Genomic DNA, 16,776 nt, shown 5'->3' on the forward strand with positions numbered 1-16,776 from the left:
GCATTAGCAAAACATTTGTCTACTTCCCTTAAGTTTCTGAAAAGGTTTTACTTTATACAATAAATATACTCTACTGCTTAACTATGGTTAACCGTTTTCACTCACCAGTCGTCTGGTTTGGTTTCCTCTGGGTTGGGGATCTTTGGATGCTCGTCCCAATCCTCGGGTTTGCTGTCATTGGGATCATCGACCTCTTTGGCTGGGTTTACAGGAGGGATGAAATCTTCCAGGAGGTTTCCTTTACTTACACTGGTCTGATCAATGAAGATCTCAAAGCTGTTATCTGGATTCAGTACTGAAAGAAATACACAGCTATATTTTAAAATGCTGTAAGCTCTCTTTCAGCATTGCATTGGAATCTGAGACTTCTGTTCAGCACTCTGATTGGTAGTGTGCGCCTACAAACAGCAAAGCACATTAGCACTTGCATCACTGTAACAGGAAAGAAAATACAAAGATGGTTGGGGCAGACATTGAAATCGCTCTGTGATAAATTTCACCTGTTTTTAAAAAAAAAAAAAACTCTTTTGAAGCACTGGAAAGATGACAACAGCAAAACTATGCTTTGTTAATGTCTTCAAAAACACTATTTTACAGCTTATTTAAGGTTTCTTATTATTTCTTTTTTTTTTTTTAATATAAATACGAGAATGCACAATTATTTTACACCCACTGCTGCAATTCACAACACAGCTCAGAGGAACGTTAGGTTATTATCATAACCCTGTTTCCCTGAAATAGAAATGTAACCATTACCAAATCTGCATTTACAGCCTAATGACCCAAATCCTGAAAATTGTTTACCAAAGTTGCTCCTTTGATCCTGTGACGCAGTCGTGACCCTGCCCCTCAGTGATGAAAAGGACTGCCCTCATAGATCTCAGCGTAATTTTTCCTTTAAGCCTGCAGCAATCATGCACCGACTTTGAAGGTTAATGGTTAAATTTCTAATTTCAGGGAACCAGGGTTATGATAATAACCTAATGCTCCCTTTCAAGTGTAAAATATAACCATTACCACAAGGGCAAGACTGCTGCACGACCGGAATACTACAAGGCTGCCTTATGCGTTACCATTCAGGACTCCAGTAACAAGTAGCTAGGGCTAAAGAATTGAGGGAGAATTTCACCTTCTATGTTTGTGATATAAGGGTTGACACTCTGGTTCCAAAGCCAGGGTTTTGAGGATCCACAACATTCAGTTTATAGAACCTTGTAAAGGTATGACAAGTAGCCCACACTGCTGCATTGCAAATGTCCTTGACAGATCCACCCTGGAATAAAGCCCACAAAGTTGCCATGCCCCTGGTGGAATGGCCAGCGAGCTTCTCTGGAGGGGGCAAGTTGGCTCGCTCATAGGCAGTCCTGAGTGTATCTGTTATCCATTAGGACAGTTTCTTTTAGACAGGGCTTGACCATAGGACTTCGCCCCACAGCAGACAAAAAATTGTTCAGACTGCCTCCAACTTTTTGTCCTGTCAACGTAATACGCTAGTGCCTGCACAGGACAGAGCGTATGGCACTGCAGCTCTCTGTCAGACTGGAAAGGAGGTGGATGGAAAGCCTCCAATTCCACAGACTGGTTGACATGAAATGCCAAGATAGTCTTCGGCAAAAAAGCAGGATTGGTACAGAGTGTAACCTTTGTCCTGGCTTCTGCAAAAATTAAGCAGGCTTTCTCAATTGAGTATTACTGCCATGGGACAAGTCGTGGTATTGAACCCACAAGACAGACACCACATCTGGAAGACGCCACACTTGTACCCGTACTGGGAACACATGGACGATGCCCTAGCATTCTGCAGGATGTCAATAACCCTGCTGGACAGACCCAGACGGCTCAAATGCTGCCTTTCAAAGGCCAGACCCAGAGCTACAGGCTTGATGGGTAGGGATGCCATAAGGTCCACCGTGCCTGACTGAGCAGGTTGTGGTGTGTCGGCAGTCTCCACGAGTGGCCGCTCAGGAGCTACATCAAGGTTGAAAACCAGGTCCTCCAGGGCCAAAATGGGGCTACTAGAAGTACCTTGGCCTGGTCCTGCCTGATTTTCTCCAGACACAGCGGGAGCAAGGTGAGTGGTGGAAATGGCATAAACAGATGTCTCGGCCACGGGTTCCTAGCGGTTTCCCATCTCTTATTATGGAGAACCAGAGGGGACAGTGCTGCTGGGGACTCCTCTTGAGAGGAGGTTCTTGTGCGCCCACAGCAAAACCTCGGCATCGGGTCGGTACTGATTCAGAACCGGCTCAGGACTGGTTCGGAACCTGGTCGGCAACAGGTCAGTTCGGTACCGGGTTGGTACCAGTTCTGTGACTTTAGCACCGGACCATTACCAGGATGGTACTGGTACCGGTGCTGTAACCTCTGTCCCGGTTCGATGACTTTAGCACCGGGTCGGTTCTGTGGCTTTAGCACAGAATCCCGGTTCAGTACTGGAACGGTGACCTTGGTACCAGAGGTCCACCTGGTCCCAGTTCAGTACTGGTTCAAAACCTGGCCGGTTCGGTGGCTTTGGCACCGTTCTGAACTGGATCGGTGACTTTAGCACCGGGTCGGTCTGTGGCTTTAGCACAGGGTCCCGGTTCAGTACTGGAACGGTGACCTTGGTACCAGAGGTACGGGTCCACCTGGTCGCAGTTCAGTACTGGTTCAAAACCTGGCCGGTTTGGTGGCTTTGGCACGGTTCTGAACCGGATCGGTGACTTTACCTGGTCAGGGACGGTACCTGGTCGGTTCAGTGATTTTAGAACTGGGTCTGTACCAGTGCAGTAACCTCGGTCCCGGTTCAGTACCGAGTCGGGAGTGGAAGTGGGTCGGTGACCAGCGGTACAGGTCCACCTGGTCGCAGTTACTGCGGGTGGCAATGCACAGTAAAAGCCACTGGCAAAACCACTCAGTCAGTACCAACACGAGACCGAGGGAGCCTGCTTGTTAGAATAAACAAACAGCTTTCGCAATGGTGATACGTTTTAATAGCTGTTCACCAAAGCAGCATCAAGACACTGTGGTTGTAATACAACCAACAAAAAGCCGAAGCTAGTATTGGCAAAGCCACAAAAATGAGACAAAATAATAAGCTCCAGCCGGAGCTATGCAACTTGGGGGGGAGAGCACAAAGTCAGCCGACTTATGATGCGAAATAGAAAAACTATAAAATGTTAAATACATACAGATGTAAGCAACAATTGTACTTATCTGAACAAGGCTCTCCATTAGGTCAGTCTTGAAATGAAAAATGATCACAGATCTGTGAGCGCAGTCCTTTTGATCCCCCGGGTGAGGTCCCTCGGGACAGTGTCACAGGCTCAAAGGACCAGGTTTGGTATACAATTTTCAGGATTCGGGTCTTTAGGAGGTGAATACCCATTCGGTAATGGTTAGATTTCATACCTGAAAGCGAACATTAATCGTGGTCCGCCCTCTGTGGCTGCTTTCAGCTCAAACTTCTGTATTCTGTATATAACGTTTAACTGTTTTTACTTCAACACTAAAATGCATTCCATCTAATTTTGAGAGAAAAAAAGGCAGCTGCTATTAAGGATTAAACAGCGTTGTTGTTGACAGTACCAAGTGTATAAAGATGGGTCTTTTTGTCAGAGTAGATTTTTTTCAGATCAACATCAGCGCGCTTGGCCTGCTTCTCCTCATAGTCTCCATTTTGGGGGTTCTTGTGCCTGAAGATGAAGTGAAGCTTGTAATCTTCACCACACTTGTCTGGACCAAACATAATTGTGTATGGAGTTCGGTCATAGAAGTTTTCCTAAAGGAGAATAATAATAATAATAATAATAATAATAATAATAATAATAATAATAATAATAATACAACAACACAGCTGAGGTGAACTTTTTCCCATCCTGCTATTGAGTAAAATGTATTTGTTAAACAAGACATTTAGGCCCATATGCATACAACTTACTGTCTTCTTTATCGTGCCGGCAATAGAGTTTAACATGACAGTATTTAATTGGGTGACGCTTAAACACCGTAAAAAACATCACTCATTGTGAAGTTAGAATAACATGCCCTTTGAGACCAATTTTATTATTAGCATAGTATTAGTTAGAATCATAAATCTGTATTGCCCTGTTAATTGATCCTTACCGGCATCATAATTAACACATGCCTCAGACCAGGCGGAGAATGAGATGCGTCTTAACGGTATAATTTCCAAGCATAATTTCAGTGTTTAGGAACATGTATTTAAGCCAATAGTAATAACAAAAAAAACTGTCTATGTTTAATTATCCAATACTTATGCAATTTAAGTATTTTGTTATTTGTAACATCCATTAAATTACATTGTTAACTCGTCTTAACAGGATAGGCTACTTACTGGTTGGAAAACATATAAATCACGTGTTTGTAGCCTATTCGTTGCACTAAGAAAATGCCAGGCTTGGTGTGCTTGTGTTGACTGTACATCAAGAGGAGGGAGATATCTTGGAACAATATCCACAGAAGAGTGGGAAGACCCTGCAGTTTTGTTTACAATCTGATGTTCATCTTGCCGGCGTTTCTGGCACTCCTTTTTCTCTCCCCTTTTACAGTACCAACCGCATTAACCTGATCAACTGCCTCCTGCCATATTTTTTCAGCCACAGAACCTTGTATTTCCTAACAGCTGATCTGCGTTGACTACATCTTCTTTTAACCCTTTCAGGACCAAGCGTTTTTGGGTGTTGCTGACTCTTCCTATAAAAATTCACTAAAAATCTATTTTTTACAGTAGCATCGTGGAAATGGTGTCCCTTTTTTCAGAACGCTCTGAGGAACATTCTAAAGTACTTCAGAAACCATATAAGCTTTTCACTTTTTTTTTTTTTAACACTTTTTTAAAAGTATTTTTTATTATGTATTCTGCTTAGAGATACGGGTATAAAACGCATTATTCTATGACCCGAGGGAAACTTACACTACTTCCTGAAAGTTTTGTTTAAAAATATTGATGTTTGGGCAAATTACAAGACATTGTTTCACCATAGTGATTGCAATGACATAATACACGTTTATTCTCAGGGTCTTTAAGCAATAATAGACACTACTCTCGATTATTTTCTCAAAATAAATATTTATAAATACAATAGTTATTAATTCCATTATTATCAATAATAAGGAAAAAAACATACCAGATACATTTAGTTCATGAAATAGTATCCTGCTTATATCCACTTGTTTCTTGATATTTACAAATGTTGTAAAAACATACATTTTCCAATATAATGTCAAATACGTCAGATGTACAGCGTTTCCCCCCTTTTTTTATTAGTTCTAAACAAGTTCCTGTGATGTTTTGTTTCTGCTTTTGTCTCCACCCTTTAGACACTAAATGCCCCTCTCAGTGACGTCACAGGAATATCAGGAAGTGAACATCAGCCCCTCCCCTATCCATTGATATGTGTTTCAAGCCTGTACTGCAAAGTACGATGGCCCTGTAAGTCATCAAAACAAAGTGCTTTTTATCGTGGTGTAACAGGGCCAGGAGCCCTGTACATGAAAAGGGGGCAGGGCAAAGCCCTGCCATAAAATGTGTTTGTTTTTGTACGTGGAGGACGAGCGAGGTGCCTTCCACCACGTTACTGTTTTGTTTTTATTTTGTATTTATTTTAGAATGGGGTACCCCTCTGCAATTTATTATTTTGTATTTGTTTTGTTGTAGTATTATTATTATGACGGCGAGAAGCCGTAGGTTTTGTTTGGCAGCATGGATGGGAAACCCCATCCACAATTTAAAACCTTGTGTAGAAGGTGGTCATCTCCCGAATTAAGTGATTAATTTGTTGCTAATCGGGAGATGGTCACCTGCATAAAAGCTTGCAGGTCTCTGCACTCGTGGTGGGTGTTCGAGAGGAGGAACGATAGCGATTTATTGTTAATGTAACCTACAATACACTATTTGTATATGTATATACAAGCCTCTTTGTTCTCTAACTCCACTGAGTTTACAGCAGTATGTATTTGAATAGAATATTGCTCTTGAAGTCTAGATACAGTGGTTTGCAGAAGTATTCACCCCCGTGCAAAGTTTTCACATTTTGTTGGCACCTGAGCGTACTCCACGATGCTTTCAAATTAGAATTTAAATGTAGAATCTACACAAACTACATTGATAAAGTTAAAAAATGCATATAGAATATAAATAACTAAGATTTACAGAGAAAAACAGATTAATAGATTAATAGTTGCATAAGTATTCAACCCCTTTGCTACTGCAGCCCTAAATCAGCTCAGGTGCAAATGATGTGTTTGAAAGGTCACAAAATTAGTGAAATGGTTTCAGCCTGTGTGTACTCAAAGTGGTTTAACTTGTAGATAATTTCCCTCAGGTATATAAAGACTTTCAAGCTGCAACTCACATAGTGATCCAACAAAGCAACCATGAAGACCAAGGAGCTTTCGAAACAAGTCAGGGATAAAGTGGTAGAGAGGCACAGAGCAGGAGAAGGGTGCAAGAAAATTTCAAAAGGCGCTGATTATCCCTCTCTGCACAGTGCAAGTACATCATTAAGTGGAAGATGCATCATACCACCCGACACTACCCAGATCAGGTCGCCCTCCCAAACTGAGCAGTCGGGCAAGCAGGAAACTGGTTTGGGATGTCACTCTGAAGCCAGCAATGACCTTGAGAGATCTGCAAAGTTATGTGTCTGAGATGGGAGTTAGTGTTCACACATCAACAATAAGTCGGTCCCTACACAAAGCTGGCCTGTATGGACGGGTGGCAAGAAAGAAGCCATTATCTTAAAGCACGTATGGAGTTTGCTAAAAAACATGTAGATGATACTGCAGACATGTGGAAAAAGGTTTTGTGGTCAGATGAGACAAAAATCGAACTTTTCAGACTAAATTCAAAGCGTTATGTCTGGCGCAAGCCCAACACTGCACATCACCCAGTCAACACCATCCCAACTGTCAAGCATGGTGGTGGCAGCACCATGTTATGGGGATGCTTCTCTTCAGCAGGGACTAGGAAGCTTGTCAGGATAGAGTGGAGGATGGATGGTGCAAAGTACAGGCGAATCCTTGAGGAAAACCTGTTTGAGTCAGCCAAGACTCTGAAACTGGGGAGGTTATTCACATTTCAGCAGGACAATGACCCGAAGCACAAAGCCAAAGCCACACTGGAGTGGTTGAACAAGAAGAGAATTAATGTTCTTGAGTGGCCCAGTCAAAGTCCTGACTTGAATCCAATCGAACATTTATGGCGAGACTTGAAGATTGCAGTCCATCGACGATCCCCAACAAACTTATCAGAACTGGAGCAATTTTCCTGTGGAAGATTGGGCAAAAATTTCACCATCCTACTGTGCAAAGCTAGTACAGACCTATCCAAAAAGACTCCTAGCAGTAATTGCTGCAAAAGGTGCTTCTACCAAGTACTGACTTAAGGGGCTGAATACTTCTGCAACCAGTAAATGTCATTTTGTACATTTTCTTTGCAAACCTCCTCCTCATATAACAGTGTTCAGTTTAACCACTACAGCTTTGAATAAAAAAAGTTAATTTGAAAAACGTTGCATACATTATTTGTAATTCAACAAAAAGTGAAAACTTTGCAGGGGGGTGAATACTTCTGCAAACCACTGTATGTGTTATCCAAATATCTATTGTAATCCTATCAATTCCTTGGAGAACTGCCGTCTGACTGTCTACGTGAGCATATATAGTCTGCTGTCTTATAATATTATTATTAGAAGAATTTTTCGAGAAATCTTGAGATTTTTGTGTTTAATTTGAGAGCAACTACATCAGACATTTGGAACAACTTAATTGAAAATAGCATTGCCTTCTTCAAGCTAAATGTAAAACATTACATGGACAAGGAGCTGTTTGGGACAAAAGCATGGTGTCGCTGGTCACAATACATTTCAAACAAACGGGATCAAGTTCTGGCTGGCAGTGGACCCTACCCCTACCTGTACAATGATGAAACTCGCCCAGCTTGTCAGAGACTGGGTGACAACCGTACTTAGGAAAAAGGATGAATGTTACCAATAACACATTTTTTATTTCACTGTAATTAGGAAAACAGCTGAAGAAGGAAAAAAAACAAAACAGTAAACAAAACGAGAAGAGAATTTCCACCATCTGTGCAAAACTTAGTACTCAGTGAAAGCAATCACTGGTGTCCAGTTGCTGTATTTTACAATGTACTGGACATGGCAGCCATCAACAAGGAATGCATCGGGGAAAATATCAGTAGGAGTGATTTCATCTTGATGCTAGCCACGGAGCTTTGGCAGAAGCATTTTGATCAGAAAACTGCAAAGCGGCAGTGTGGCAGGCTGGCTGGGCGGTGACATCACGGCAGCAGCAGGAAGGGAAACTGACACCAGGGAGTACTGCAGTTAAAGGCGCTTGCGCCGTTTTTATTTTTTTATACAACAAAAATAAAATAAATATTTAAACAAAAACACGCTCACAGAGCGAAATAAAAAGGTTAAACAGAACAAATCACGAACAAAATAAACAATAAATAATCCAGGTCAGGCTGGGCAGTAGCTTTCACTGATCCTGGAGTTTTAAGTTTAGTTTTGTTTTGTTTTCTCTCTCGCCGCTCTCGTTCCTCCTCTTGAACACCCAATCTGGATACAGTGTGCATCAAGTGACACACGCGACAAAAAAACAATGCCAGGTAACTAAATGCAATAAAGATAAAACTTCTGATTCACGCATTCACGTTAATTTCTTTGTTATTTTTGTAAATAATGACTTTGTTTTTACAATTTTGTATGTACATATAGCAGTTTACACCTGTTTACACAATATCTTCTTTTGAAATGTTTATTATTATAGTTCATTTTTTTACGTCATGCATTATATGCGCCAATTCTGAAAATAAAGCCTTTTATATTTATTTTTTCATTTCAATACGGTGTTTCTGCTATGTAAATGTTAGATATGATGTTAATAAATAAAACTTTTGAGTTGTATCGAAGCTGTTTAAAATGTACCCGTCAAAATTATTATTATTATTATTTATTTCTTAGCAGACGCCCTTATCCAGGGCGACTTACAATTGTTACAAGATATCACATTATTTTTTACATACAATTACCCATTTATACAGTTGGGTTTTTACTGGAGCAATCTAGGTAAAGTACCTTGCTCAAGGGTACAACAGCAGTGTGCCCCACTGGGGATTGAACCCACAACCCTCCGGTCAAGAGTCCAGAGCCCTAACCACTACTCCACACTGCTGCCCCCAAAATGACTGCTGCCGGCAGTTCTAGTGTTAACACAATCCCTGTCCTTAAAGGGTTAATACTGCAAGTTTTTTTTTTTTATTTCAAGCCTTTGTTGTAGACTGACTACAAACTGACTATTGAATTTGAAGTCTTTTATTGCTTTTTGTAAAGAAAAGGAAGTTTGACTCATGCCAAAAGAAAACAAAAGTAGTAGGTGGGCTATGTGTTACTTGTAGCCACCCATACACTATAGTTTTCTATTTAAATGTAAATAAATATTTCTGTAAAGTGTGTGCAGTATATGTAAGGTACGGTATAGTACATGTATTAATGCGGCACCATGATCTGTTTTGTGTACTAAGTAAGCCAGGGTAAAAGAAAATGCGTAAAATCATTTAGTTTCAATTTAACATCATGTTTTTTTTTTTTTTTTTATAACATTGTACAGAATGTGTAATGCAGTAGCGGCGTGGTTTGTTTTGTGTTACCGGTAGCCTATAGGCCAAAGTAAAAACAAAGTGTGCTGGTTATTCACTTGATTTTACTACTGTGCTGTACAGCTATGGCCAAAAGGTTTGCATCACCTAGAATTTAAGATCGAAACAGAATTAAAAAGAACATATGAACATAATTTTGATCTTTTATTTAACATCACGTAACCAAAGAAATTACAAAATGATATTGCAAAAGTCTACCAGAAGCCATAACAGTAGTACAGGATTTCACGTTTGATTTCGAAATGTCAATTTATTTTATTTTTGTCAGGTTTTCATTATTATATGGCAAACGACAAGCGGTACTTAATTCTATATGTTAACATAACATTATTCAGCAGGTTTCATTCGACTTTATGAAGCAAAATATGTTAATTCTATAGGGTAATGCAAAACTTTTGGCCATAGCTATAAGCCTAATGTGTAAATTTATATTTTTACATAAATATAATGTGTACAGAGAATACATTAATGTTATTTCAGTGCAATTATTTTAAAATAAACTGAGCACTATAAAATGTGTGTGTGCAATTTTGTGGGACAAGATCATGCAACAGTCTCTTGACACAGGGGTTGTAACGACAGACTGGAAAATTGCAAACGTAATACCGATCCACAAAAAGGGAGACAAAACCGAACCAGGTAACTACAGACCAATAAGCCTGACTTCTATTATATGTAAACTTATGGAAACTGCCGTAAATAATTACAGAGACTTATCAGATAAACCAATCTAGGTCTGCTGTACACCTAAAACCACAGTATCTAAAATAAACTGTGCCCTGCTACCTGTGTAGCCAAAAGATTCAGCGAAGAGGACAGAGCGGACGGGTGCTGTTGTGGATCCTATACCGAGGACTGAAGACTTTGTTACAGCTGTTTGTTGATTCTATCGAGAATTGAAAGCTTTGTTGCCGAGTTTGATCCAACGTGGGATTGAAGACTTTGTTGTGGAGAGGAGAGTTTTGTACTGGACGCTTCAACAGATTGAGTTTCCAAGCCAGCAGACCAAAAGTCTAAGCTTTGAGTATAATTCCAGTTGCATTTTCCTTTCATGGAACTAAATTAATTAATTGTAACACATTCACATATATTGAACTGTTAATCACTTATGTTTGCACACTTTGCATGTGAAATAACATTTAGTGAAACTTGAAGTAAGTATAAGTAATCTACCTCATATTGTTGTATGAAGAATTTCTTTAAAAGTAAACTTGCCATATACTTAATCTAGATACCATTAATAAGCTTAATGTGATACATTCTAAGATTGTCTGCATCGTTTCAGTCTGAAGCAGTGATTGTATGTGGGTGTGTGTGTGAGAGCAAGCTACAACGTCACAGCCTGCCTGCTTGCTCGAGTGCTGTTTGTGTGTGAGGAGACAGGCGGTGTCATATTTCAATTGCCTGTTAGCCATTATGAGTGTAGTGAGAACGTTTTGAATTGTGTTTGTGCTTACAGACTAAGAGACTTACTTTATGACTTTTCTGATTTCTGTTTATTATTTGTGTACTTAATAAAATACTACTATTGATTAACCATTCCGTGTGTCTGCGTGTGAATGTGTGTTCATAGTAAATCCTCGACCTTTGCAACACGTCAATTAAATATTGTTAATAAGAGAACTAAATCAAACCAGATACATTAAATTATCAATTATTGAATTGTTTCTACAATTTATTTGTACTTATTTTAATCTGACGTCTTGATATTTTGGACAACCTGTCTCCAGACATGTACTGTAGCCATAACGTGACGGTGTAAACAGACGGTGTATGCCATTGACGTCTTAAGTAGGCGATACAGCTCACTGGTATACCTCTGACAATTGGTTAGATACAATCTCTCTGTAACAATCCGTGATGGTAAATCACATCTAAAACATTACTGGCCAGTAAAATAACCAGACAGTAGTTCTATAAATCACATGTTAAATACTGACCAGTAATTACCTCCATCTTTATGCTATGGGCCTTAGTCTGTTACAGCCTTTGCAGTTTTTAAAAATGATTCGGAAGCTGTCAAATTACTAGAGTAAACTTTACATTATTACAAAAGCTTAATCCCAGGACATCCACCCACATATTATTAAAATAATGTGTTCTTAATCAAATTACCACAAATAAAATGAGACCTTTTTTACTTAAATGAAAGGGGAAAAATAATCTCCTGCATACCAAATCTAAATCATCTGTTGCAGACAGAAGTTTCATATAAGCACCACCACAATCGATTCCATCCTGGAAATTGACTTCATACCTGAAATAAAAACACAGAAATACGTGGACGATTTGCTCCCTATGTGCTACTCAACAGAACGGTATGAACATGCATGTAGCTATTGCTAGGAAGACCTTGTGCATAGGATGCTGTATTTGAGCTCGGTGGACACTGTAAAAACATGTATTAGGTATGCTACGGTATGCGTACAAGCATCATGCTTTTTGTAGAATTCCCATTTATAAATGCCTCTGATATTTTCCTGGAAGTATAATTAATCCAAAATTCAAAGGAGACTGAAACAACATTTCAACTTGATCCCAGTTGCAAAAAGGAAGATGATCAAAGGACTTTGAGTAATTAGCGGGGTTCGGAAATATATAGCGTTACACATTCCCACAGGTTGCTACAACTGTTTAAATGACATCCCTGTAATTTTTCATTTCATTGTTAATATCCTGACAACTTTTTACACTTGTAACTTTAAAGTCTGTTTCATAACTCTTTTCAAAATGTCCACTCTAGTGCACTGATAGTGTGAGGATTATTGCCTACATAGTCAAACAGGTAACACAATAACGATCCATGTGGTACGGAACAGAAAAATCAGAGCCCTTGTAGTTATGAGATCTCAAACCCCAGTGCACTTAAAGTTGTAAGTGTAAAAAGTTGTCAGGATGTTAACAATGAAAAGTAAAATGACAGGTACATTATTTAAACAGTTGTAGCAACACGTGGGTATGTATAACGCTATATTTTTTGGAATCCGTGCTACTTACTCTTTAATCACAGCACTACACACACACAAAAAAAGAACCCACTTCTGTCTGGCTTCACAGACCCCAATTGCCAACAAAATATTCAGTTTGGTCTGTGAAACCAGCAGTAAATGTCTCTATTATGCAAAGATAAAAGTAGCTATAGCTCTTTTTAAACAAGAAAGTAAGTAGGTACATACTGCACTACTAAAGGTTTCTCTTCAAAGACGAATGGCTCCTGTAGCATGGCTGCTATGGCATGGTGCTTGGCTCTGGATTTCAACACTAGTCCTTTGTCTCCAGGTAGGGTGTTCTCCTTTAAAGGCTCCACTTCCCACTGTCCTAATGGGAGAGGAACAATGTGCATCATATGAGCAATATATTCAATAATGGATTCATTAAAAAAAAACCTTACTAGTTAATTGTGTTTGCTATTATTCTGAGTGTTCATCTGATACTATACAACAGTGCTACATTATAAAAATATTAAAATAACTTAAATTCAAGAACATACCTTTTTTTTTTTTTAAATCTAACTGCCAATATCTGGCTTTGAGCTAGTCTGGATGTGACAATGTGACCTGTCAGCACCATCTACTCTCTCTCTTTCTGTATATGTGTAGAATAGGTGGGGGCTAGCGCAGTTCATATGTCACATAAATCTGATTTGTATACAACATGTAACATATCTAGCTCCTCTGCAGTTCAATACAAACATCATTTATGAATAGGGACCTACCTAAATTGCGATTTCGCGGAAATCGTGAAATTGAGGGGTCACCGCGAAATTCACCTCTTAGGGGCCAATGCATACAAACAAGTACGGAGAGGAAAAAAAAGAAACCTTGTTTAAATGAACTACTGCACAATGCAAGCGACGCAAACTACGTATCTTCATTCTGTAGATAGCCCTATTTTATTCCTTTGCCGTCCCGTGTGCATTGCACTTAAGCAAAAAACAAACAAACAAAAAACGTCCACAAGTAACATTTACAAAAGAAATTCTCCAAAGCAGTTAATGTTCTTGTTTACTATTCAAATGACAAAGTTTTAATCAGCCTATCAGTGCGTCTTTACTGCTTTTATGTGATCTGTACTGTGCAGTAGGGGGTGGGACAAAGTTGGTGCTGCATTGTTTTGATTTAGGTTGCTAAAATCTAGTTTTCAGCATTGGAGTTAAAATAGTAGAAATGGACGACAAAAAAATCTAAGTATATTTCGGCTGATGATCGTTTCAAGATATTTCCCAAAGAAACTGTACATGCAGACTGAGGTAATTGTTTTCCATATCTTAATGTGTATTTGGAGAAAATACGATCGAGCGCTATTTAGCTTCAGAATCACACATTAAACAAAAGGCTACCACAGAGGCTGCTGAACAGAACGTAAAATAAACAGCTTTCAGAAACCAAACTGGAAAGTCAGCACAGACAAAAAGTATTCCTGTCTGCAAGTTAAAACAGTACTAACCGATCCAGCACAGCCACCTCGCTTCAACCTGCTGCTTACAGTTGGAATTTTAGACCCAAATAGCCACGTCTTCTTTGTTTTGACTCGGTACTAATAAAATAAATTATTGGATGGGACAAATAACATGACAACGAACGTGCTGCATACATTTACTTTATTAAAGTATGCCAAATGCCCTTGTGTAACCAAGTTTTTGGGCTGTTTGATCTGTATAACTTTGCAAAGCTTTGCCTTAACTTCCAACCAATTCAGTGGATGCAGAATGTGCAGTCTCAATGTATGGGCAAGTCAACTGCAGGGGGATGCTGCATACTCGCCTTTAAGAAATGACAGCACTCTGTTTTAGTAAGGAAGCAAGTACCACTATTTTTAGGCTTTATAGTGTTCTGAAATACTGTCTACTTAGGTTTATTTAATGTTTAAACAGGTCCGCAAAATCCTAATTTTATTCCGCAACATACCCGTGAAAAATATGTAAATTTACCGCGATTTAAGTAGACCCCTATTTATAAACCAGAATGCCTCTCTCTCGAGATTAAAGTTTAGGAATAAAAAAAAATGGTAAATGGGCCCTGTTCACAAAGCTTATAAAATAAATCACAGTATTTTCTTTATTTATTAATAAACAACTTTTAAGGAAATAAATGCTCACCATCATATTTTGCAATTTCATCAGCAGTGTCATCCTTCATTGTTTTAGATATCTTCCATCTAACCAGGTAGAAGAAACACAAGAAAGTAAAACTACTTACAAAATGGAAAACCACACATTTGGGCAACTTTTTCTCTGTATGAGCTCCAGTACTGAGCATGTGAGTAAAATACTGCTTGTACTTCCTCTCATTTTCACAGTATACCTTTTAAACATAAATATCAGTGATAAAACATGGTTGAAGGTCTTTATTTCAGCTAACAGATTTTATTTATGATGTCAAATCACAAATTATATTTAAAAATGTAATTGACTGTATGGGTTAACCCCTACTCTTCTGAGGCCCTTGTGATGCTCTGTGCTACAGGAATTTTATGATTTTGGGAGTCAAAACTACCATATGTTCCCTTTCAAATACCCCAGGCAAACTATATATATATTTTTTTTTATCAGACTCAGAAGTCTAATTGGTACCAAGTTTGTGTGGGTTTTTTTTTTGGTCATGTGACCACAAAATACATCTATTTTTGTAAACAAAATGATACATTTTTCCATAAAATGTATTGTACCTATATCACATTTAATACCTAAAACCCTAATGTTTGATGTAAGATTGTAGAACCTTTTAAGCTGCTGGATGTGCCTATGCCTATGTGTAAAAATATTTTGAATAATTTTGGGGGTTTTACATGCTCTAGACCAGTGGTGCACAACTCGGTCCTAGAGGGCCGGTGTCCCTGCAGGTTTTTATTCCAGCTGCACCCTATAGTACTTTATTGGACCTTATCAGAAGCTTAACTAGTCCAATTAACTAAATTTAGGGTATGGTTAGAACAAAAACCAGGAGGGACACGGGCCCTCCATGACCTGAGTTGTGCACCACTGCTCTAGACTGACACCAGGCCACTTTGACTTTTCCACTTCGAAATATGCAGCCCATGGTGTACATCACCCACCCCAATTTGATGTGCTAAGTACAACAAAGAATAAGACATAAGTATACATTTTTTGAAACTGCACAAAATAAGTATTTTAGAAATGAGTATCATAACATCACCCATCAGTGGTTTGTTGCCCATAATTATTATTATTATTATTATTTATTTCTTAGCAGACGCCCTTACCCAGGGCAACTTACAATTGTTACAAGATATCACATTACTTTTACATAAAATTACATTTATTTATTTATTTATTTTTATTTTTTTTTACACTTTATTTTTACATATAATTACCCATTCGTACAGTTGGGTTCTTACTGGAGCAATCTATGTAAAGTACCTTGCTCAAGGGTACAGCAGCAGTGTCCCCCACCTGGGATTGAACCCACAACCCTTTTGGTCAGGAGTCCAAAGCCCTAACCACTATTCCACACTGCTGCCCTCTGGAGCCCAAGGTAATGTTGTCGCATGACATAAAAACAAGAGATTTTTACTACCTTTGGTTACGTTACCTCAGGTACTGGTACAGCATGTTTCACGATGGTTTGTTCTGGGGTTTATTTAGTCCTTCCAGTATTTGTTTACAGCAAAACACTCCTCCAAACAAGGGCCTGGCTGAGGGACAGCTTGTACAGTAGTATTGTGTATCCCTCCGTATGCCCTTGACGAACATACACAGCACTTTTTTTTTTTTTGTGGCTTGGCTTTTCACCCAGACTGTGGCAGCATTTGAATAAAATGATGATCACTAAGCCTTGCCACTGTTTCCAATCTTTGGTATTTCTTGTGTATCAAACACAAGGCTGGAAATCACAGAGGTCTGAAAGTCCAGAAATGTGAGACGATTCTTTGGTGTCGTACAAAGGTACACTACATAGACTTCCACGAAGAAATCTGGGCCACGTACATGCTAAGCTTCTTATACCATGCCATGGTCTTCCTTGCAGCATTGTACGGCTACAATATTTGGTGTGACCTATCCACACCTCCCATGTATTTATTGTACTCCAGGACACACTTGGGCTTGTTTGTGTGTGTCCTGACCTCACACA

The 16,776-nt window shown here is 39.1% G+C and overlaps 1 protein-coding gene across 8 annotated transcripts in view; it reads right to left on the bottom strand.

Moving 5' to 3' along the window:
* The window catches only part of LOC117408295 (calnexin-like), a 44,833-nt gene that overhangs the window by 7,057 nt on the left and 21,000 nt on the right, over window positions 1–16,776 (bottom strand). For all 8 annotated transcript variants that reach the window (XM_059004913.1, XM_059004929.1, XM_059004935.1 and 5 more), the window contains 5 exons: window positions 14,784–14,842; window positions 12,862–13,003; window positions 11,861–11,942; window positions 3,568–3,760; window positions 106–295 (listed from right to left, as the gene is read on the bottom strand). In XM_059004913.1, the coding sequence (XP_058860896.1) occupies window positions 106–295; window positions 3,568–3,760; window positions 11,861–11,942; window positions 12,862–13,003; window positions 14,784–14,842 (666 nt within the window). The remainder of the gene's footprint in view (window positions 1–105; window positions 296–3,567; window positions 3,761–11,860; window positions 11,943–12,861; window positions 13,004–14,783; window positions 14,843–16,776) is intronic.

The sequence above is a fragment of the Acipenser ruthenus genome, chromosome 2 (genome assembly GCF_902713425.1).
Source record: "Acipenser ruthenus chromosome 2, fAciRut3.2 maternal haplotype, whole genome shotgun sequence".
Lineage (NCBI taxonomy): Eukaryota > Metazoa > Chordata > Actinopteri > Acipenseriformes > Acipenseridae > Acipenser > Acipenser ruthenus.